The sequence below is a fragment of the Mustela nivalis genome, assembly GCF_964662115.1.
Source record: "Mustela nivalis genome assembly, chromosome: 13".
NCBI classification, from domain to species: Eukaryota; Metazoa; Chordata; class Mammalia; order Carnivora; family Mustelidae; genus Mustela; species Mustela nivalis.
The window spans coordinates 85,879,088-85,901,119 of NC_139032.1; the positions used below are offsets into that span (position 1 = coordinate 85,879,088).

General features: G+C 53.4%; 3 protein-coding genes across 5 annotated transcripts in view; 2 read left to right on the forward strand and 1 right to left on the reverse strand.

Moving 5' to 3' along the window:
• The window catches only part of STXBP1 (syntaxin binding protein 1), a 73,453-nt gene extending 69,748 nt beyond the window's left edge, over positions 1 to 3,705 (forward strand). Inside the window, exon 19 of one of the 2 annotated variants that reach the window (XM_082695641.1) lies at positions 1,760 to 3,705. In XM_082695641.1, coding sequence (XP_082551767.1) covers positions 1,760 to 1,842 — 83 coding nt within the window. In that variant the 3' untranslated portion in view covers positions 1,843 to 3,705. The remainder of the gene's footprint in view (positions 1 to 1,759) is intronic. The other variant, XM_082695640.1, reaches the window with a different exon arrangement.
• Positions 3,706 to 6,169: 2,464 nt separating this feature from the next.
• On the forward strand, positions 6,170 to 20,309 carry CFAP157 (cilia and flagella associated protein 157). Its single transcript, XM_082695669.1, has 9 exons — positions 6,170 to 14,814; positions 16,227 to 16,498; positions 17,184 to 17,337; positions 17,769 to 18,036; positions 18,422 to 18,552; positions 18,784 to 18,934; positions 19,304 to 19,470; positions 19,625 to 19,811; positions 20,113 to 20,309. The coding sequence occupies exons 1-9, from the start codon at positions 14,642 to 14,644 to the stop codon at positions 20,182 to 20,184; spliced, it is 1,575 nt and encodes a 524-aa protein (XP_082551795.1). The 5' UTR covers positions 6,170 to 14,641; the 3' UTR covers positions 20,185 to 20,309.
• PTRH1 (peptidyl-tRNA hydrolase 1 homolog) lies at positions 20,212 to 21,956 on the reverse strand. 2 transcript variants are annotated; one of them, XM_082695696.1, is made up of 5 exons: positions 21,826 to 21,956; positions 21,257 to 21,476; positions 20,891 to 20,990; positions 20,668 to 20,713; positions 20,212 to 20,563 (listed from the first exon to the last, which is right to left on the reverse strand). In XM_082695696.1, the coding sequence occupies exons 1-5, from the start codon at positions 21,883 to 21,885 to the stop codon at positions 20,357 to 20,359; spliced, it is 633 nt and encodes a 210-aa protein (XP_082551822.1). In that variant the 5' UTR covers positions 21,886 to 21,956; the 3' UTR covers positions 20,212 to 20,356. The 2 variants fall into 2 exon arrangements, with proteins under 2 accessions (XP_082551822.1, XP_082551823.1); XM_082695697.1 differs by lacking the exon at positions 20,891 to 20,990.
• Positions 21,957 to 22,032: the final 76 nt, after the last annotated feature.

Sequence of the window (22,032 nt, forward strand, 5' to 3'; positions counted from 1 at the left end):
CAGTCAGACTGGGAACACCAGATGGTCAGCTGTCAGATAGTAGAAAGCTCTGGGAGCATGGGTTCCTTAACCCTTTTCGGCCTCCCTGAGATCTTGAGTTTGCATGTAAGCAAGGCAGGGAGCATTCTGGGATGGGCATCTGACCAGAGGCTCCCTTTTGATTTTTCCAGTAAATCGAGACTTCTGCCTTGTTTCCTGGAACTCAGATGGATGGTGTGGAGGGTGGGCATTAGGGACGGTTTCTCTGGCATGTGCACTCTTACTGCCTTTACCTGGAAAGACCCCAAGTTAATCTCTGCACAAAATATCCAGAGGCTTTCTAGAGGCACAGACTGCATGGAGTTGAGATTTGGAAGGCCCTCGCTCTGGCAGTAGTTCGCTGTTAAGGATTTGGCAGTGCTTGTTCCTGTTTTCTCGCTTGGGGAGTAGCCTTTGACCTTCTTTAGGACACCGAGGAAGATTAGTAAAGTCGCAGAAATGAGTCCGCTTTTGGTAGGTTTCAGGGAGGTCTGCAGAGCAATGGGTCAGCTTTCGAGGGCAGGGGCTGCTGCAGGCTATAAGTCCTCACTCGGGGCGGTGACAGGTGGCTAGGGCTTGAACTATTGTAGATGGGACGTTGGAAGAAGCCCCTCATGCCAGAAAGAGCTTTCCGAGTTTGCTGCGGGTCTGGACGGACCAGGCTGGCAGGTTCAAGACCTGCAGTCCCAGCAGTCACGGGTCAGCTGAGCGCATAGTGGTCGAAGGCACCGGGACCCTGGTACTTGGAGTCACCCCCAACCAGCCAGCCAAAGCCTTCTTTTGCTCACCCTCAGGGTGGAAATCTGGCCCCTGCAGTTTCTGTCCCCACCCCCACAGGCCCATGCCCTCGCCCGCACCTCCAGGGGGGCACATTTTCAAGTACGGCTCTTTTGTTCAGTTCTCTCCCACCGGGACCTCTTTCTTTGAAGCCCGCTGCTGCATGTGTGCCGGCCTCATGTTCACACACCGGTCACTTCTGTTCTGTTCCAGTAAAGTCCATGTCCAAGCCACACGGTCCATGCATCTTTTTTTATTGCACTTCTTAGCTCTCTTTCTCTCTCCTTATGAAAAAGGACTTCATTTATTTATTTTATTTTTTTATTTTTGCAGTAGAAGTATATCTAATTCCATTAGCTTAAGTTTTTTGCAAGCATTTCTAATCTCTTACAATGTGCGGTCTCTGCAAGGTAAGGCCTCAGGTACCCTGGCCCTTTCCCTTTCACGCCTGAGGTCCCACCCGCGAGGGCAGTACCAGCCCGCTGGCTCCCCAAGGTCAGGGGCTTCCCCCAGGGTGCCCTGCACATCACTCCATCCCTAGCAGGCACCATCCTTTCCACACACAGCCCCCTACCACCCCCGCCCCCTTCCCAGCCTTTCCCCTGCCAAATGGTTTGGAATTCCTCTCCCTGGCTTCACCTCGAGTGCAACAGAGAATCAGAAATGCAGCCGCCCCGTCCCCTGGCTAATGATGCTGAGCCCAGACGGAGAGGCGGGTTCCTTCCTTGATATAGCCTGGGGCCCTGCCTGAGCCAGAGGATGTATTTTATTTATCTACAGCCCCCAAATGTCTCCCAGGCCTATTGTGATGTGGCCCCAACACCCTACCCCTGACCCCCTCCCTGCTTCCTCTAGACCAGGGTGTGGGTGGGGGAATGGGCGCAGAGCTGGGGAGCGGAGAGCAGGAAAGCAGACGCGGTGGGAACCAGAGCCAGCAAGCTCACTGTCTTTTCTGCCCCCCCAGGATCCACGCACATTCTCACCCCACAGAAACTTCTGGACACGCTGAAGAAACTGAATAAAACAGATGAAGAAATAAGCAGTTAAAAACATAAGCCACCCCTCCAAAAAACGAACCCTCTTCCCACAGTGCTCCGCAGCCCCTACCGCTGCCCGCCTCGGTTACTTTGCTGACCCCGTCCCTCCACTGCCTCCCCCAGCTCTGCACGCCCTGGCCGGCACTGTCGCCGCTGCGTTCTCGTGTTTAATGATGCCCTCTTCTTGTGTGAAACAAAAGAAAATAATGCATTGTGTTTTTTAAAAAGGGTATCCTCTACATGTGTCCTAAGAGGAAAAGTTCCCGCGTAAGGGACACACTGCTGGAGAAGTTGTAGAACTTTCTAGAATGAATGGACACCTTCTTCCCATTATTATGATTCCATGACCTTGTATATAACCCAGTGCGACATGCGCAAATTGCTTGAGTATGGGAAGGTAGACATTTGGGTGTTTTACAAAATCCGTTTGGGGCTGTTCCTGGTTTTTTTTTCAGGAATCACAGAGATGTCTGTTCCTGGAATATTTCAAACTGAGGATTAATCTGTTGGCTTCACTCCAGTTCTTACCCCCTCAGCCTGCTCTCATCCAGATAAACTTAGCAGTGAAGATCAGGTGACATCTTGTGAGGTTCGAGCTGGAAGCGACCTCTTAGCCTTCCCCAGTAGCTTACCATCCCTGTGCTGGGGCTGTGGGAGGGGCTGGAGGTGTTCCCATGAAGTCAGGCCTGGTGCCGGGCTGCCTGCCCAAAGCCTGTCACCACTCCCCACCCCACCCCCCTCCTTTACAGCCTAAGTCACAGTGCCCAGCGAGTGTGGAGCAAGTCCCACCAGGACCTTTGTCTCTTGGAGAAGCAGTTAGGCTGGGCTTTTTGCCAGACCCTTTCCTTCCCTGGGCACCACCCCCAACAGAGCTCCTCTTTCTCAGTGGGGTCAGCACGGGCAGAGCCCCAGGTGAGGAATGAACTAGAACGGAATCTGAGCAGAGGGCCCTTTCCTGTAGACAAAGGTCTGTGCCCCTAAGACTTCAAACCCCCCAGAAAAACAGCCCATTGGATTTATGCAGACCCTGTTCCCACTCAGATTATCCTCAGTTTAAGATACTTCATAATACTTTATTTTGTGTCGTGTGGGGTCATACGTCGTCGTGCTTGTAAGAGAAAATGATCATTTTATTCTCTGTATAAAACTTAGCTCTAAAGCAAAAATGAAAGAAGCAAACGCAGAAAGGATGTCGCGTCATCCTCCAGACTCAGCAGCTCTCCGTTCTCCGGTGGTGAGGGTACCACGTGTCCTGCTGCTGGTGTCGCAAAATATGACAGTGGAAGTCACAAAAATGTCCCCTGCCCAGCCCCCCGCTGCCCTTGAACCCCTGCAGACTGTGTGCATATTACTGTCTCGTGATGTCCCTGCAGACGTGGTGTGTGCTAGCTCTACGCGGCCGCCCGCTCTCCTTTCGGAGCGCGTTCCTCGCCCTCCCCGGTAGACGCTTCGTGGTGTTCTCTTCTCAAGGCTTCGGAATCTCCCTGGCGCACTCAGATTAGTTTTCAGGCCCCTTCTCTCTGTCTCCCTTCTCCCCATGAAGATATCCCCGTTTCCTTAGGACAGAACTGTAGGTGCTTGCACTGGTTTGTTTCTTGCTGTCACTGCTTGTTTTGTCCCCTGCCCCTGACTCGACAGGGCTCACGCTTCAGGGCCTTGTGTGTCGAACATGTTGGGTTTCCTTTCTCTGTTATTTATATAAAAATAATTTATCAAAAGGATATTTTAAAAAAGCTAGTCTGTCTTGAAACTTGTTTACTTTGAAATTCTCAGAATCTCAGTGTTGGAAAGTATTGAAGCACAAACATGTATCATCTCCGTACCGTTCTGTACTAAAGCGCTCGAGTCTAATAAATCAATCAGTCAGCACCCATTCATGGTGTCCGCGATGGCTCCTGGTCTGGCTTTGCTCTGGAGAGTTGAAGGAGGAAGGCTTCTCCGGTGGCCTGTTTCAGATGAGACCGCCACCCCGGCTATGGCCCCAAGTCTTCTGGACCCCAGTCAGCATCGCTCACGTTAGGATCTGTAATGGTCTCCCTTTCAAGGACAGTTCACAAAGCTTGCCTTGGGCCCTGGGCAGCAACAGGGCACTGCTTGTGGCCAAGGGAGCTCTTTCTGGTCTTATTTGTCCTTATCAGAAAGGCGTCTCTACTCACAGACCGCAGATGCTCCCTGCTCAGCGGCCATACATTCAGGGCAAAAGGGCGATGAGGCACTTTATCCATCTGCCTGTTCTCCTCTCTTCCTGCTGCCACACCCTTGGCCTTATGAGCCTTCCAGATCAAAATCTGGTTCGCGTCCTATTGCTCTAGAAGCTTGTTCAGAATCTGGATGGACGGAGATGGGTTTGGCCTTGAGTTAGGGTTGGGGTCACACCGGAAACCTGCTGGAATAGGAGGCACAGGGAGTGGGGTTCTTTGTAGGAACTTCTGGTTCTGCTCTCTGGTCCTCAGTCACTGTCTCATTTAAATCCTGATCTCCTTCAAGGCATGAAGACATCTAACAGCTTGAGGCCAGTTGGCGGATGCTACAGCTCCTCGACCCAGCTGTCTGCTGGTGAGACTTGCCAGATAGGGACGTAATGATGATGACGGTGACCATGTATTGAGTCCCTGCTCCACGTCAGACCCCTCGTGTGCTGCGTCTGTTGGGTGGCTCCCTTCTCAGTTTCACAGATGAGGAAGCCAAGGCCAAGAGTAAGGCAGTAACCCCCCCAAAACACACTCCAGCTTGGGGGGCATCAGACACTCACCATCTTATAGCAGTAGTCACTGACCCAGTAACCAAGCACCCTCAAATGAAATCCAAGATTATAATGTTTAAATTCTAAATCGTTCTGTTTTTTAAAGATTTTATTTATTTATTTGACAGAGAGAGAAAGCACAGGCAGGGGTAGCAGCAGGGAGAGTGAGAAGCGGCAGGCTCCCTGGGAGCCCAACACAGGCTCAAATCCTGGACTCTAGGATCACAACCCGAGCCAAAGGCAGGCGCCTAACCAACGGAGCCACCCAGGTACCCCTAAATTTTAAATCATTCTAACCTGAATTTGCATTAAAGCGCAGTAAATGTCATTTGCTCCTTCCTTCCAGGCCGCCCATCCCCTCCAGGCCCAGGCTAGTGGCTGGCTAGTCTCTCCCTGATGGTCTCTGACAGGCTTTGACCCAGAGTTCTGATGCCTCCCTCCTTTCCACCCCCCTCGCCACCAGCCAGCAGCGGAGACTGGGCCCTTTATATGCTCTGGCAGTTCTTTCGTGTTACGCAGCACAGATGGAGCCCATGGCCGCCCCTCCAGAAAGTCTCCAGTGATGTTAGATATTCTTGGAGGAACTGGGGGTTCTGAAGCCAAAGCAGATGGCGCTGACTCAGTAACTGAGCAGTCCTAGACCAAGACAGATCTAAGAGCTGTAGCCGGTCACCCTGCCTTTCCAGGAGGCAAGACCCGGCTCGGGGACCAGTTCACCTGCCCCCATGCGCTACCAGGTATTCCTCCCTTGGATACCGAATGGCAGAGTGGCCAGGGGAACAGACCTCACCCTCAGGCAGGCCTGGCTCAAATCTGCTGTGGGTCTCATTCCACGTGACCCTGATAAGGGACTTTTATAGACGAATACACACAGAATGATACATTTATATAAGGTGTTAAAGCCTCATAAAAAGCACTACAGCATGCTTACGGAACATGTGTTGCAAATGTGCAAATGCACGCACGAGAATGACAAATACACCGAAGTCAGGAGAGCGGCCACCCAGGAGGCAAAGGATGGTTATTGTGGTGTTTCCTTAGATCCCCAGTCACAAAATGAATCCATGGCTTCAAAGTGCTTCACTGAATTAAAAAATAGAGAGATAGTAATTCTACTTGTAGTTCATATACGTTGAGCAAGTATTATGTATCCGGCATGAGTGTTTGTATCTCTCTTGCTGATTCTTCTCAATTCTAGGAGTTAGAGGTCATTGTTATCCCTACTGACAGATGGGGAAGCAAAGACACAAAGACAGAGGAATTTGGCCAAGGCCTCCAGATGGCACATGACAGAGCCTAGATTTAAACATGGCCGTCTGACTCCAGAGCCCAGTTTCTCTGCTATCAGGAAAACAGTACCAGTATAAAAAGATGACAGGATTCTGGTGTGAATACAGAACATGAGTCAGCATGGGCTGGAACTAATAACTCTCTAAGAATTAGTTTAGGGGCGCCTGGATGGCTCAGTTGAGCGTCCGACTCTTGATTTTGGCTCAGGTCATGATCTCAGGGTCCTGGGATTGAGCCTGCATGGGGCTCTGTGCTCAGCAGGGAGCCTGCTTGAGATTCTCTCTCTCGCCCACTGGCCCCCCAGCCTGCATGCAGACGTGCACAAGCTCTCTCTCAAATAAGTAAATAAATCTTAAAAAAAAAAAAAAAGAATTATTAGTTTACACTGCAACCAAAAAAAAAGAAGAGTGGAAGTAAGACACAAAACAATAAAAGCTGGATTTCCCAGGACAGCAAGCTACCCCTCCCCAGTTCCCCGTGCACTACCTGTTCTGGAAGGAGCACTGTCAGAGAGCAAGTACCCGGGCACCGCAACCTCGTCCGTTAGCCAAGCAGCTTTCCTCACACCAATCATAGAAGAGTATATTCTAGAATGATACCAAGTAATTCCATCGCTAAAGGTAGGGAAGAAACCCAAACCACAGAGACAGCAATCAGAGTTCTACTCCTTAGAGTAAAAAGTAGCATTGGATGCAACGTTGCCAAGAAGCTTGTGAAAAACCAGCTGCTGCTGACCTCCAGCATCCTTGAGCAAATGGCAATTTGCCTGGTGGAAACAGTCATTTAGAGAGAAAAATGATTTGGAGGACCAGTTGTCAACACATATGCTTCCCTTTTCAATTGGAGCAAACAGCGATGAACGGTTTGAGTCCCCTCTTGGCAGGAGGTCTCCCTCAGCAAAGGCAAAGGTCTCCGAGAAGGCTCGTTCTCTTCGTTAAAATCCCATGCTCGGATGACACCAAACGCACAGGCAACGAAAGCAAAAATAGTTTGAACCACATCCAGATGTAAAATTTCTGATACCAAACGACACAATCAACAGAGTGAAGAGGTAGCCCACAGATGGTGAAAAAAATTTACAGATCATGTAACGGATAAGTTCATATCCAGAATATATAAAGAACTCCTGCAACTCAACAACAAAATACCTGACTCAAAAATGAGCAAAGGACCTGAATAGATGTTTCTCCAAAGGAAATATACAAACGGCCAATAAGTACATGGAAAGATGGTCCACTTCATACATCATGAGGGAAATGTAAATCAGAGCCTCAGGAAACCAGTTTACTCACTGGATTACTGGTTTATTACAAAGGATATTAAAAGATATAAATCAATAGCCAGATGAAGAGATACATAGGGGGAGGTCCCAAACAAAGGAGCTTCTGTCCCAAAGGAGTTTGCAGACCAGCACAGGGACACAGGGATGGATTCCAGTTTGTCAACCCATGAGCTCTCTAAACCTTGTCTTTTTTTTTTTTTAAATGAAGACTTTATTACATAGGCACAGTGGATTAAATCATTGGCCATTGGTAATTGATTCTGCCTCTAGCCCCTGCCCCTATCCCTAGCAGTCAGGAGGTGGGACTGAAAGTTCCAGCCCTCTAATCACAAGGTTGGTTCCTCTGGAAACCAGCCCCCAACCTTAGGTGCTTTCCAAAAGTCCCCTCATTAACATAAACTCTAATGTGGGTGAAAGAAGTTTGTTATAAATATTGAGACACCTTGGGGCTCCTGGGTTGCTCAGTGGGTTAAGCCTCTGCCTTCAGCTCAGGTCATGATCTCAGGGTCCTGGGATAGAGTACCACATTGGGCTCTCTGCTCAACAGGGAACCTGCTTCCCCCTCTCTCTCTGCTTGCTGCTCTGCCTACTTGTGATCTCTCGCTCTCTGTCAAATAAATAAAATCTTTAAAATAAAATATTTAAATATTGAGACACCTTTATCACACTTATCACTTAGGAGATTATAGGGGTTTTAGGAGCTCTGTTCCAGAAACAGAGATGAAGACCAAATATGTATCTCATAATATAAATCACGTATCACACATGCAACCTAGTGGTTCCACTTCAGTGCATGTACCCGAAAGAGTTGAAAGAGGGTCTCTAAGAGATATTCGTATACCATGTTCATGCAGCATTGTTCATCCAGCCAAATGCTGGAAGTAACCCAAGTGTCTGCTGACGGATGGATAAGCAAAATGTCCCACTGACACACAATGGAATATTATTCAGCCTTAAAAAGGACATCGGTGGGACGCCTGGGTGGCTCAGCTGGTTAAGCGGCTGCCTTCGGCTCAGGTCATGATCCCAGCGTCCTGGGATCAAGTTCCACATCAGGCTCCTTGCTCAGCAGGGAGCCTGCTTCTCCCTCTGCCTCTGCCTGCCACTCTGTCTGCCTGTGCTCGCTCTCGCTCCTCTCTCTCTCTCTGACAAATAAATAAAAAAAAAAAAAAAAAAAGGACATCGGCTATGACACGAATGAACCTCGAGGAGATTATACGTGGAGGAAGCCTGTCACATAATGACAACTACTATATGATTCCACATAGATGAGGTACTTGGAGTAATCAAATTCATAGAGCCAGAAAGTAAAATGGTGATGACCAAGGGCTCAGGAGAAGGGCATGGGTCGTTCGTGTTCAGTGAGTAGTTTCAGTTTTGCAAGGTGAGAAGAGCTCTGGATGGTGGGGGTTGCACAGCCATGTGAATGTCCTAATGCCACTGTACACTTAAAACTGGTGAAGATGGGGCGCCTGGGGGCTTAGACAGTTAAGTATCTGTCTTCAGCTCAGGTCATGATCCTAGGGTCCTGGGATCAAGCCCCCCATCGGGCTTCTCACTCAGCAGGGAGCCTGCTTCTTCCTCTCCCTCTGCCTGCCACCCCCCCGCTTGTGCTTTCTGACAAATAAAATCTTTTTAAAAAATGGTTAAGATGGTAAATTTTATATGCATTTACCACAATTTAAAGGTAAATTTTTAAAAAATCCACTAAGGATTGAATGTTTGTGTCGTCCGTTCCCCCCACCCAGCCCCGCCCCGCCAAACTCACAGGCTAACAACCTAATGCTCAAGGTAACGGTTTGAGGTGGGGCCTTTGGAAGGTGATTAAGGCCTTTGGAGGTTCTACCCTCATGAATGGGATCAGATGTTCTCTTCATAAAGGAGACCTCACAGAGCTCCCAGCCCCTTCTGATTTGTGGACACAACAGTAGTAGGTCTGCAACAGGAAGAGGGCCCTTGCCTGACTCTGCTGGCCCTGACCTCAGACTTCCAGCCTCCAGAACTCTGAGAAAGAACTTTCTGCTGTTTTAAGCCACTCGGTCTGCTGCCATTTTGTTACAGCAGCCCACATGGGCTAAGACACTCCCATGCTCAGAAGTAGTTTTCTGGTTGGTTGGTGCTTTCTTTGTGAGTCGAGGACCCCTGGGGCCAGAGTTGAAAGAGCCCCGTTTCCGAGAGCGGTGAGGACAGCCCAGCTCCATGAGTGCCCGGCTCATCGCCTGTGCCCCCAGTGGGCAGTGCCTCCTGACCTTCATGCAGCTCTGGAAGGATCAGAACCTGTGTGGCCGCAGTCAAGTTCAAGCCCTGGGTGCTGGAGGTTCTTCAGCATGCCGGAGGAGGCCCTGAGACTACATTTCCACATGGAAGTGTGAGGGACCCAAGGCTGAAAACTTCTCTTCACAGCACTGAGTAAGCCATTTCTCTGGTAGCAAGGAGCTTGTTCAAATGGTTTATCTTCAGGATCTGGGTGGCCCATCACTCCGGAGCCAACATAGCAAGCTTTTGCTAAGCCATATTTTAAAATTACATCAAATCCCAGAACAAAACTTGAAGAAACTCCTTCCAGAGCTGAAAGCGCCGGGGTCGATTGTGAAAGTGACCACCATGCTCTGTGTCTCCTGGCCTTTCCTCTGGGCTGCCTGTGACCTGCTCTGACCGCTGGAATGTGGCAGGAATGGGCTTGCACTCACCAACCCTAGCCCTCAGCAGGTCCCGCCACTCCTATTCTTACACCCTTCTGACTCTGTGGCTGCCGGATTAGCCAGCTGGGCCAGTCGGCCTGGTGATGGGAGGCAGTCTCCTCATTGCCCCCGCCCACAGCTAGCCACAGCAGGCACACGAGTGACCAGCTGGTTGAGAGACACAGGATGGGCCCAGCCACGGTCAGACAGGCCGGGCCTATCCAGAAGAACCAGGAGCTCAACAAATGGTTCTTGGCTTCAGCCACTCCTAATTGCTCTCTACCAAGCTCTCCATTGGTTTTGACAACACCCTTACACATGGAGTTTTCCAAGCTCTGATCCAAATGAAGTCAGCTCCCTCAGGCAGAACCGTGGAGCTCTTTGTCTGTACAGCCTGTCTTTCCCCAGAGCAGAACCCATGAAGCCCTGTCCCCAAGCTGGGAGGCAGACCTACTTTTCCCAGACTGACAGGGCTCTGCAAGTGAGCACTACGGGGCGGCAGGCCCTGGTCTGAGCCTGCCCCCAATGGTGTGGAACCCCGACCCTATGAGCTACGTGAGGTGCGGGCCGTCAAGGTCCAAGGATTCTCATCCGGTCGCCTCCCGGACTAGAGCTTCGACCTTGCCAGTGGGCTCGTGTGGGAAGTCCTCTCTGCTGTACCTGATTGGAGCCGAGATTCTGCAACACAGGACTGGAGGGGGAGCCGTCTTGCCTGCTGAGGAAGGCCAGCAGCCTTCCCCTCCCAGGATGGAGCTGTGACCCCAGACTAGAACCTGGAGGGTAAGGGAGCCCCCTTCTTCTTGAACATACCTGCTCAGAACAGTGCACCCCAGCTTAAACACTTATAACCCAGAACTGGGCATGGGGATGGGGAGTGGTCATGTTTTCTTCTGACACCAATTACATGGCACTTTTCTATACCATCTCTCCAAGTCTGGGTCTCCAATGGTTCATTTCTAACACTACTCAGTGCAGACCCCACAGGTTCAAGGGCTCAGTGCCACAAAACTGCCCCCACTTCAGAGGCCAGCCACTAGTGGGGAACCCGGGCTACCCATACATCTGCCCAGCTGACTCCAAATTCGAGAGTTCCCAAGCCCCCCTCCTCCGGTTTGGTAATTCATAGAACAACTTAGAGAACTCAGAAAAGCACTCTACTTACTGTTTTATTACAAAGGATACAACTCAGGAGCAGCCAAATGGAAGAGATGCACAGGGCAAGGGATGGGGGTGGTGACTGGTGGTGGCCCAGAATGCCCCTGCCTCCTCCAGGCACACCACCCTCCCAGAATCCCCAAACACTATTGTTTAAGCATTTTTACGGATATTACATTACACGGCAGAGTTGATTAAATCATTGACTGCTGGTGACTGAACTCGATATCAAGCCCCTCTTTCCTCCCTATAGGTCTGGTGGCAGGGGTTGGGGTCTGCAGAAAGTTCTAAGCCTCTAATTATGTGCTTGGTCTTTCTAGTGACCAGTCCCCATCTTGAAGCTGTCTCCCACCCACAGTACCCTCATTAGCATAAACTCAGGCACAGCACCAGAGGCTTGTTATGAATAACAAAAGATACTCTTCTCATCTAGGATGTTCGAGGGTTTTAGATCCTCTGCCAAAAACCAGGGGCAAAGAGCAAATGTATATTTTTTATTAAGCCTCAGCTGATAAGGGGGTGGGTTACTGCTCAGATACCACACTCGTCCTTGCAGGGGTTTGGTAGATTGTCCTGAATGAATGCTTCTCCATTTACTGTATGCCTTTAAAACAATTAACAGACACTTTAAATGATTCTTTTTCTTTTTTTTTTTTTAAGATTTTATTTATTAATTTGACAGAGAGAGACACGGTGAGAGAGGGAAGACAAGCAGGGGGAGTGGGAGAGGGAGAAGCAGGCTTCCCGCCGAGCAGGGAGCCCAATGCAGGGCTGGATCCCAGGAGCCTGGGATCACTACCTGAGCTGAAGGCAGACGCTTAATTGACTGAGCTACGCTGGCATCCCAAATGATTTTTTTAAAAATTATAATCATGGGGTACCTGGCTGGCTCAGTCAGTTAAACATCTGCCTTCAGCTCAGGTCATGAGCCCAGGGTCCTAGGACTGAGCCCGCAGGTGAGTTGGGCTCCCTGCTCAGCAGAGAAATCTGCTTCTCCTTCTCCCTTTCCTCCCCACTGCTCATGCTCTCTCTCTCTAATAATATATAATCTTTAAAATAAAAGAAAATAAAACAATAAAAAATATGTTAAAATAATCTCCATGAATTAAACTGTTGTTTTGCTGGGGAGAGGGTCCATTGAGTTCCTTTCCAGAATTCCCTCCCCATGCAGCCTTAGTCAGTCCGTAGAAGTTTACTGTGTGCTCACTTTCCTCCTGGGTTCCGGGGATGCAGCCACAAACAAGACAGTCTGGGTCCTCATGTCCTCACACTAGTGAGGGGTAGTAGTACATGTCAGTAGTACATGTCTCTCACACACACACCCAGAATGAATGGATCTGTCATGCCATGTGCTCCAAAGGAGTGGGCAAGGCTTCAGGCATGTTGATTGATGCCTAGCCTCCCTGTCTCCCTTGGGCCTAGGCTTCCTGCCTTCCAGAGTCTCCCAGAGGTGGCAGGGCCCCAACCCCAGGGCCTCTGCCCTGGGCCAAGGCTGCAGTCTGCTGGGTTGTGTGCGCCATCACAACTCCTAGCCACTGGACTTTGTGGTCTGGCAGCTCCAGGCTCACCACTACCTGTCCGCAAAGCAGGACACAGAAGGTGGTTCACAGAACGGCCAGGAAAAGGTGCCCCTAGGGAAGGTGATGGCCCGTGGCCCCAGAATAGAAAGCTTTGGAGAGCATCTTCAAACAAACCTCGGAAAGGGATATCCTCTGACCTGCAGTTATCTCACCCCCACCCCCAGCGGGTCACCCCTGCTGCAGGACGGCAGCTGCATTCATAAGCTGGCGCTGCCCCCCAGGTGCTAACAAAGGCAGAAGCACAGGTCCCAGAGCTGAGTCTTTAGTGGGCTCCAAGCAGGCTGAGGGGCTGCTGGCCACGCTCTCCCATGAGGTTGGGGATTCAGAGCTCCCCCCTGAAATGGGCCCCAGGTAAAATAAGGTAGAAACACAGGCACGAGGAGGGAGAAGGGCAGCTGGGGGACACCGTGGTGATCCTTAGCCTGGGCTAGGCTCCTGCCCCCACAGGAGGTTGGGGAGGGAGCAGCATCCAGCGGGATGAGGGGGCACGGCACTGGGCTGGAGGGGCAGCCCTGTGCGGGCCCTGAGTCTCAGGCACTAGGCCAGGAGCCTCTCTCTGGAGCCTTAGTGTCCCCCTGTCTGCAGTTCCAGGAAGGCAGAACCCCCCCCCGCACGATTGTCTGTGCAAAGGTGCCTGTGGGCAACTGTGAGGGCCTCTCCCTTCTGCCAGTCCTGTTTCTACCCTCCCAGAGCTGCCTCAGGCTGCAGGAAACAGATACCCTAGGTAAAACAGGCCGCCACAGGTTGAGGGTATCAGGATGTTGGAAATCCCAGAGGCTGCCTAACCCAGAACGGGCTGGAGCCTCACCTTTCTGGTCTGCTAATGGTGACATTGACTGCCACTTACTAAGCACTTACTGCACCTCCGGACCATATCCCTGCACTGTGCACTTTACATACAAGGTCACCCTCAGTCCACAGCCTGGTCTCCCCATTTTACAGCTCAGAGAGGTCAGGCTGCTGGCCCAAGGTCACAGTGGATAGAAGAAACTGACTAAACTTGAGCCCACTCTTTACCAACCACTGCTTCAACCTGCCTCACTGTCAAGAACAAACACCCACTGCCTGTGTTCCTGGCCTGTCCCTGTTCCCCTGCATCCATTGCAAGGATCCCACTGTTCACCACCTCAATGTGGAAGTGATACTCAGCTTCCCCTTGTCCAGCCAACAGGCTTTCAGGATAGAGCTGCAGCCATCTCTTGCTAAGTGCTGAGCTCTAGGACAACAGGGATGAAAAGCACGTGGCCACTGCCCCAGGGAGTGCCTGGGCTCTTCTAGGCACTGAGTGGACAGCAGGCATACAGGCATAGCTGGCTGGGGCGAGGGCTGGGAGATGGAGGGTGGTGGGGCTGGTGCCTAGGTGGGGCTCAGTTGCAAGTCAGCGCATCTGACAGCTGGACACCTACCACCTATCCTGCTGCCCCAGAATGCTGCCACCCCAGGCCAAAGCCTACAGTAGGCCTTTGTTTGCCTGGGTCAGCATGGGGAAGATGAAGCACTTCTATGAAGCCTTGTGGGAAATGGAGCCAGTCTCTGGACAGGGATGTCCTGGGACTCCAGCTTAGAAGCCTCTAATATAGAGCACCTCTTAGCGTACTGCCTCCCCACCATGCTTTGGGTGAAGTGAGAAAATGATTTGCTGTGTAGCTAGATCATCAAAAAATTAATGAGCTGGTCTCAGAGGGCTCAGGGGAGAAGCTCATTGGCCTGGGACCTGGCTTCTAGTTCTGGGAAAGTCCCCTTTCTCTGACTGGCAGGGTGGTGGTTTCTAGGGCTCACCCACTAGGACATTTCCACCTGGGGGAAGGGAGGTGGCCCCAGAGCCCCAAGAAGTGCCCCAAGAGCCTAGCATCCTGATCTTTGAGATGCCATGGCCTGGGACACCGCGGCCTAGGGCCTCTGTGGTGGTTGGCCTTGGAGGCAAAGGCTAGTTGCTAGTGCCCAGACTGGCCAGGAAGAGGGCAGGGTCCCTTTAAGCTCTGCCTCACTCCCTCAGTTTGTTGCTATGTATGTGACCAACTTCCTTAGCAACCACCTGGCTTCTTAAAGGGGCCCTGGGGCAGTGATTGCCACCAGCCATGGCTCCCAAAAAGAAGATAACCAAGGGGGCCAAGGAGCCCGAGGTCAAGAAGAAGAAAGGTGGCAAGAAGGATGCCAGCATAGCCAACAAGCCCATGGAAATGACTTTAGGCGAGGAGAACCGAGAATTCTACCATATCCAGATCCGGGACCTGGAGGACAGGCTGGCCCGGTGGGTAGAGGGTCAGGGAGCCTGGTCCTGCTGGGTTAGAAGCCCTGCTCAGAGCTGACCAAGGGGCATGCTCACTCGGGGGCCCATGTTTGGCTTCCTATGGGGTATCTAGACCCTACCCTCACCCCCCAGCATGTTTTCTCATAAGTAACATTAAGAGGCTTCATAATTTGGCCCCACCCTATCTCAGCTCCCGGAGTCCTGGGGTCCTAATGCTGACTGGCAACCCTACCCCAGGCAAGTAGCACCCCTGCCTCACTCCTGCCCTGCGGGAGTGTGTTTTATAAAAGGACAGCATTCAGTCAGTGGGATGAACTGAAAATGGCAGCCCCCTGGCAGGTGGGTGGATCCTATGTCCTTTCTTCCACCAACCCTCCCACTCCCACCATGCCTGTGCGGATTCCCCGCGCTGCGTGCCCCACTGACTTACCCTCCTGCCGAGCCCACGCTGGGCCCATCTCCCGTAATGTAAATGAGGAGGGTTGTCTCCCCATGACTGACTGTGTGACATAGATGGTAGTGTGTGTGGGAGGGGTCTCTAATTTCTGAGACATGCACACTTGCCCATTTTTCTCATTTTAAAACTAGTTTCCTCCAAGTTCTGATTGACCAGCCAGCTTTCAGGGTGACCCTTAAAAGACAAACCCTTTTAGTGACCACTAGGCGGCAGTTTTTCCCCAGGTGATGCTGCAGGCACAGCGAATGCTGAGCCCTTCATATGCGCCAGGTGGGTCCTGTGCTGGCGCTTGCCGTGTCCTTAAAACAGTCCCATGAGAGGTCCTGACATCATCCCCATTCTACAGGTGGAGGGACTGAGACTCAGGGAAAGAAGTCACTCCCCGAAGGAGGTGCCGGGATGGAACCCCTGGCCCTTCTGACCTCCCCCCACCAAGCTGCTTCCTCACTCCACACAGCAGGCCATTCAGCTCTGTACCGTCCGATGCCCTGTATGCAGTAGCCCTTCGAAAGATGTTGGTTGAGTAAATAATGAAGTAAAACATCTTTCCAAAGAACTTCTACAAATTATACCATTGGAAACCAGTAAATCAATTTTATGATACTCTTAAAAATTCACAAGTTTCCCTCAAGCTGAGACACCAGATGGAATGTGGTTGGGAATAATGCATTTGGAAGACATTAGGTGCTTACTCTTTGCCGACCCTGCTGTCAGGCCCCAAGAATAGAGGCGAAGGAGGTCAGGGGTCTGCCAAGTGAAGACAGATACAACCTCAGGTCTTGACTGCCCACCAGAACAAGGGCCCACTTACAGGAGGGCACCAAAAAGAGGGTCACGAATGTGGCTCAGGTCCACGAAGGCTCCACTGAGGAGGCTCACCAGGGTTCACTCGGCGAATGAGGGTAGGGAAGACAGCTTGCCCACTCCCCTGGATCTCTGCCCCGCCCCACACCAGGTACCAGCGGAAGTGGGATGAGCTGGCCGTTCAGGAGAAGCTGTTCCGCCAGGAGTTTGAGCAGTTGGCCAACAACAAGAAGGAGATCGTGGCCTTCCTCAAGCGCACACTCAACCAGCGCGTGGATGAGATCACTGACCTCAATGAGCAGCTCCAGAGCCTGCAGCTGGCCAAGGAGATGGAGAAGGACGCCTTTGAGGCACAGCTAGCCCAGGTGCGCCATGAGTTCCAGGAGACCAAGGACCAGCTCACCACAGAGAACATCATCCTTGGTGAGAGGGGTACTGGCAGGAGAGTCTGGAAGCCCACACCACAGGGGAGCGAACCCAATGCTCTTGCCCTTGGGGCTCTAATCCCAGCTCTGCCATTGACTTTGTGGCCTTGGGCAACACTTCTCTTTGACCTTCAGTTTTCTCATCTGGGAAATGGGTATAATCCATCTATCTTGAGTAACAGCAGCTATGTGCTGCTTCTTCCCACACATTATCTAATCTAATTGTCCCAATCATTGCCCAAGACAGGAAATACTACCACCCAGTTTGTAGGTGAGGAAGAACCTCAAGAAGTTAAGTGTCTTGCCCAAGGTCACCTAGCTGGCAAGCATTGTTTTGAGGATTAAGGACAGCATTAGTGCCTGGCCCAGAGAAGGTGTTCAAGTTCAGTGGCTGTAGTCGCTGTCACTTTCCAGAAAACAGAAGTCAAGGGAGTCCTTTCCAAGGAGGTGGAAACTAAATGAGATTTCATAAGATTAGTGGCAGAGAAGAGGGGGGCATTCCAGATGAAGACCATGTACATGGGTAGGACTGGGCATGGCATGTTGTAGGGACAGGGGTCCAGCCCCACTGGATTGGGAAGCATAGGGAGGGCAAGTGGATGTGGAGGCAGCCATCGCTGCCCTGCCAGGGCCCCGCCCTCCCGAGGTGGTCCCTCACTGGCATGTGCCCTGCGGTGGGGCAGGGGGAAAGCTGGCAGCTCTGGAAGAGTTCCGGCTGCAGAAAGAGGAACTCACAGAAAAGTTCGCGACCCTGGAGGACCAGCTACGGAAGCAGGAGTGTGACTACAAGGATTACGTGTACAACCTAGAGAAGAAGTCTGTGTTGGACAAGGACAGGTGGGCAGTTTGGGTGCTGGGGCGAAGCACAGTTCAGTCCTTGGCCCTCCGACAGCCTCCGCTTCAAATTGCACTAGCTCAGGGTGCAAGGACTCCCCAGCCTGGCTGGTGATTTATAGAGGGCAGGAGAAAATAGATAAGCTCCCAGCTCTAGTCCTTACACTGGCATTACCGAATCCTTAAGACTTCCTTTTGGCACTTTCTGTGACTTAAATTATATTTGCTTAATAGGTAATAATAATAATCAATATGGTTTCAAAACGCCAGGGGTAGAAAGGGTCTACAGTGAAAAGCCTCCTGCCTGGAGCCCCATTCCTCCTGGGAAACAGAGCATAGTGGTGGCCCTAAAAACTCTGGGGAACCCCACCTGGGAGGGCGGTGCCTGTGCCCACTCTGCCTGATGCCCCCTCCTTCCTATCCATACTGCCTAGACTGAGGAAGGAGATCATCCAGCGCGTGAACTTGGTGGCCACTGAGTTCCGCAAGGTGGCCACTAACCAGATGTGGGACACGACAAAGCGAGCCATCATGGAGAACAACACGGTCACCCTGCAGCTGTCCAAGATATCCCGGCAAGGCATGCAGCTGCTGCAGGAGAATGAGCAGCTCAAGGGCACCCAGGACAAGCTGTGCAAACAGCTGGATCTGTTGGAGAACACCCAGAAGGCCATGGCCAGGCATAGTAGAGGCCACCATAAGGTGTGCCTGCCAAGCCCTCATCACAGGGCATTTGGCACATAAAGTAGGAGGGAACCCTAGGGGTGCTGCTTCAGGGCAAACAGTGTGGCAGGGTCAGAGCCAAGTCATGAGGGAGGCAGCAGTGAGGAGACAGGGTCCTTTGTGGGGGCCCCTGGGCACACCTCGGGTTTTTCTTTATTTGGTCTAAAGCCCCCGTAACTCACTGAAGTGGAACCCACCCCTGGGTAGGCGGGGGCTTTCACCAGACATGGTGCTGGGTCCCGAGGACCATGGCTGGCTTCTCTGTACAACGGGGTGAGCTCTGGTTGAGTCCAGAGCCGGGGGAGTGGGGCTAGCCAAGGGCCCGCGGTGGGCCCAGGGTATGGCCACCTGCCCGCACCTGCAGATCATCCTCATGCTGACTGAGAAGTGCCTCGAGCAGCAGCAGAGCATGGCAGAGGCCGAGCAGCTTCGCCTCCAGCTGAGCCAACTGGAGCAGAGCCTCAGGCAACTGCAGCAGGACAACCAGGCCCTGAGGTGGGGCCCAGAGAGGGGCGAGCAGTGGGAGCAAGGATGCGGTGGGGGAGGTAGGAGGTGGAACTTGAGCCCATCCCTTTTGGGGCACATGACATGACACAGGCCAGTGGCTTCCCCTTTCTCGAGGGGGTCCTGAGGCTAAGGCTGGGGCTGGAGGAGGGGCCCCTGTGGGCTAGAGAGAAACTGCCCAGCACAGGGAGGGGGCTGACTTGTCCCCGGTCCTGGGTCCAGGAGTCAGAGAGACCAGCTCAACTTGCAGCTAGAGAGGCAGCAGGCTAAGGCACAACAGCTACAGCAGGAGCTGACTGAAGAGCAGAAGGTTCGGGCAAGTCTGGAGACAGCCCTGGCCCATGCCACCTTCTTCCTACAGGACATTCTACAGGTGAAAGGAAGTGGGTAAAAATCAGGGGCGGAGGGAGTGGGCCAATGCCAGACACTGCTTGGAGATAATGGGGACACCGGGAGATGGCCAGGCCAGGGCCAGAAGCCCCACCTTTCCCGGAGAGACTCGAGGCAAGTTTATCCTTTCCTGATCCTGTATTCCAAAGACCTCCTGAAGGTCTCAAAGTTGCTGGAGTCTCTCTCTGAGGCCCTGGAAAGCCTCGTGCTTCAAGCTTCCCATCTGGAGAATGGGTATCCCACCACAGCCATGGTACACTTGGAGAAAACAGGCACCGGGGCTGGAGTTTTCCAGAGGTGGGTATTGGGGCCACTCTGGGCCTGATCCCCATGGGCCCACGCCCACTGGCAGATACAACCTGACGAGGAGGACGGCGACTTTGATGTAGTGTTCCAGCTACAGCGCAAGGAGATGCTGCAGCAGCTGCTGACCATGCTCAGCTCGGCCATGGTCCTAAGTCCCCAGCTGGCTGTGTGTCCCCGCGGGGAGAGCAAGCCCCATGGCTCACCCAAGGAGAGGTGAGTGACCCTGAATGATTTCAGAGGAGGCAGCCGTGGGAACCTTTCCAAGGGCTGTTCTCAGCTGACCCTGGGCCACCAGAAACCTGACTCCCCAAAGCCTTTCTGAACCTCATATGAAATAGAGGTGGTGATGCCAGTCCCCTTTCCACAGCCAACCTAGCATCCAGCCACCCAAGATGGGGTCTCTGCCTTGGCAGCTATCCAGCATCACACCCTACCAGCCGGGGGACCTGGGCCTGGTGCCACGACGGGCCCACATCCCACCCAACCCTGAAGACCTCAGGCTGCTCTCACACACCACCCGTGTGGGAACCTTCCAGGTGCATAGCTGCCCTGAGGTGAGAGTGCCGGGGCCCCAGAGGGGGCAAGATAGCAGCCAGCCCAAGGTACAGATTCATAGCTCTGCCACAGTGCCACTGTATGGCCTGGGGGCTGTGCCTAGCTCTCTAGGCCTTCATTTCCCCATCTGTAAAATGGGCCAAAGAAAAGTGGGGCAAGGCTGCAGTGGGCTAAAGCATGCCCACACATCACCTGGGAAGGGGGCTTGCTGGACCCTGTTGGAGCCTCCGCCACTGGCAGGCGAAGGGTGGGACCCGCCTGAGGAGGCCTCAGCTTCAAGCCACATCTTTCATCTTACAGATCCACACCTCTGGTTCTCCAAAAAGGTTCAAAAAGTTTAGTCTTCCTGAAGTTTCTCTACTTTCTAAGTAAGACACAGAGAGATGACCACAACCCCTATTCCCGAAGTGGGCCACTGTGGCCACAGTCTCCTCTTTAATTAACAGGCAACCTGGGGCAGCCCAGAGAAGAGTTCTATAAAAAGTGGATACCACAAAGTTGGCATGGCACATCTGTGAACGTGCTTGGGGTGTGGGCGCGGTGGTCAGGCAGGCTCATGTCCAGTGATGGCAAAGCCTGGCGGGGGGCCCTGGCTTCGCTCACGGATGTGGTCCAGGAGCAGGTCGGCAGCTCGCTCCAGCAATGGAGGCAGCAGCTCCTGTTCAGCGGCGGAGAAACAGCCCAGCACGTGGGCCTGCACCATGTCAGGGTGTGACGGGCGCCCGATGCCCACCCGCAGCCTCGGCATTGCCTGTGGGGTCAGAGGGGCCCAGAGAGCTTTGATAAGAAGAGTCGGCGGCCCCATGCTGGCCCACCAGACCCAGTGCAGGACAGAGGACAGAGGGGTGGACTCACACTGGAGTTGAGACAGGCAATGCAGGAACGGACTCCGTTGTGGCCCCTTCAAAGGGATATAGAAGGGGCAATTAGTGCTTCCCTGGATCAGCAACCTTCACCCCTCCCAGCCCTGGCTGGGGTCTGAGCACCCCTATTCCCTGTCAAGACGGGGATTGGCACTGGTACCCCACTTGCAACTGGCGGGCTCCCCCCAGCCCACTCTGACCTGCTGAGGCCTCACCTGGAGCTTCCCCCAAGCTTCAGAGCCAGTTTCCCCAGGGGCTTGTCCAGTTCATCGTGCACCAGGTAGACCTCCTCAGCAGTCAGCCCAAACAGCTCGGCTGCGCGCAGACAACAGGGACCCTGGTTACCGTCCATCAGCCCACAGGGGTGGTCCCGATTCACAGCTCTCACGCGGCGGGACCGCAGTTAACCCCAGTTCACATATAAAGCACCTGAGAGTCCCACAAGTACCCCAGGCCACATGCAGCAGCTGAAGCTCAACAGGCACCTGGAGGGGAACAGATCCGCCGCCGCCCAGAACCCCTCCTCTGGCCTCTGCGCCCCACCTCACCCCGGCCGGCCGCCTCGGATGCCCTCAACTCACCCGCCCGGGCCACGCTGCGCCCGTTGAGGTTCATGAGGCGCCGCGGCCGAAGCAGGACGAGCTGGGCATCCCCGAGCGAGGCCAGGGCGAGGTCGGCGGCGCAGTGCCGGTCGCGCGCCCAGCCGTCCGCCACTCCCAGCCGCTGCGCCAGCTGCCCCAGCACCGCCAAGCCCACGCTGTGCCGCGTGCGGGGCAGTCCAGGGTTCCCCAGGCCGGCCACCTGCGGGCGGCACCCGGCAAACTGAGGCCCGACCTCTCCCGCCACCCTCTGCCTCACAGCGCCCCCTAGAACCCAAACCAGAGAAAGGAAAATGGGAGGGGAGGGTAGAGTGGGAAAGGGGCGCGAAGGGGGCCCAGAACCCCCGGAGACTCCGGAAGTCTGAGGGCCCCGCCAGAGAGCGGTCAGGGCAGTGTTCCCGGGAGTTTAGGGCCCGTCAGAATACTGGACCCATTTTCCAGATAAGAAAATCGAGACAAGGAATTTAGGGAGTGTTGTCTGGAGACAATGGCAGAACAGGAGCTAGTTAGGGCCCAGGAGCCCCTATGCCGCCGCCCCGCACGCCACTCACCAGCCACCGCTTCCCCGGGGGCCGGGGTTCCAAAACGCCCAGGCTCAAGGACCGCCTCATGGCCCGCCTCAGCCCCAGCGTCGCTCTTCCGCGCGGAGAGCCGGCATGCTACCCTTATTTACGTCCTCGGCCCCGCCCCCTGACGTCCTCAGCCCTCGACCAATCGCGGTGGCCAACTGTCCCCAGCGCCCAATCCCGGGCGAGCCT

Bases quoted from the DNA above. Each gene is read 5' to 3' on its own strand.
- PTRH1 (XM_082695696.1), bottom strand. From the start codon at position 21,885: ATGAGGCGGTCCTTGAGCCTGGGCGTTTTGGAACCCCGGCCCCCGGGG. The intron at 20,991-21,256 runs GTGAGTTGAGGG...GTCTGCGCGCAG, and splicing joins GCGCAGCGTGGCCCGGGCGG to CCGAGCTGTTTGGGCTGACT. The intron at 20,714-20,890 runs GTGAGGCCTCAG...ATCCCTTTGAAG, and splicing joins AAGCTTGGGGGAAGCTCCAG to GGGCCACAACGGAGTCCGTT.
- CFAP157 (XM_082695669.1), top strand. From the start codon at position 14,642: ATGGCTCCCAAAAAGAAGATAACCAAGGGGGCCAAGGAGCCCGAGGTC. The intron at 14,815-16,226 runs GTGGGTAGAGGG...GCCCCACACCAG, and splicing joins CTGGAGGACAGGCTGGCCCG to GTACCAGCGGAAGTGGGATG. The intron at 18,935-19,303 runs GTGAAAGGAAGT...GCCCACTGGCAG, and splicing joins TCCTACAGGACATTCTACAG to ATACAACCTGACGAGGAGGA.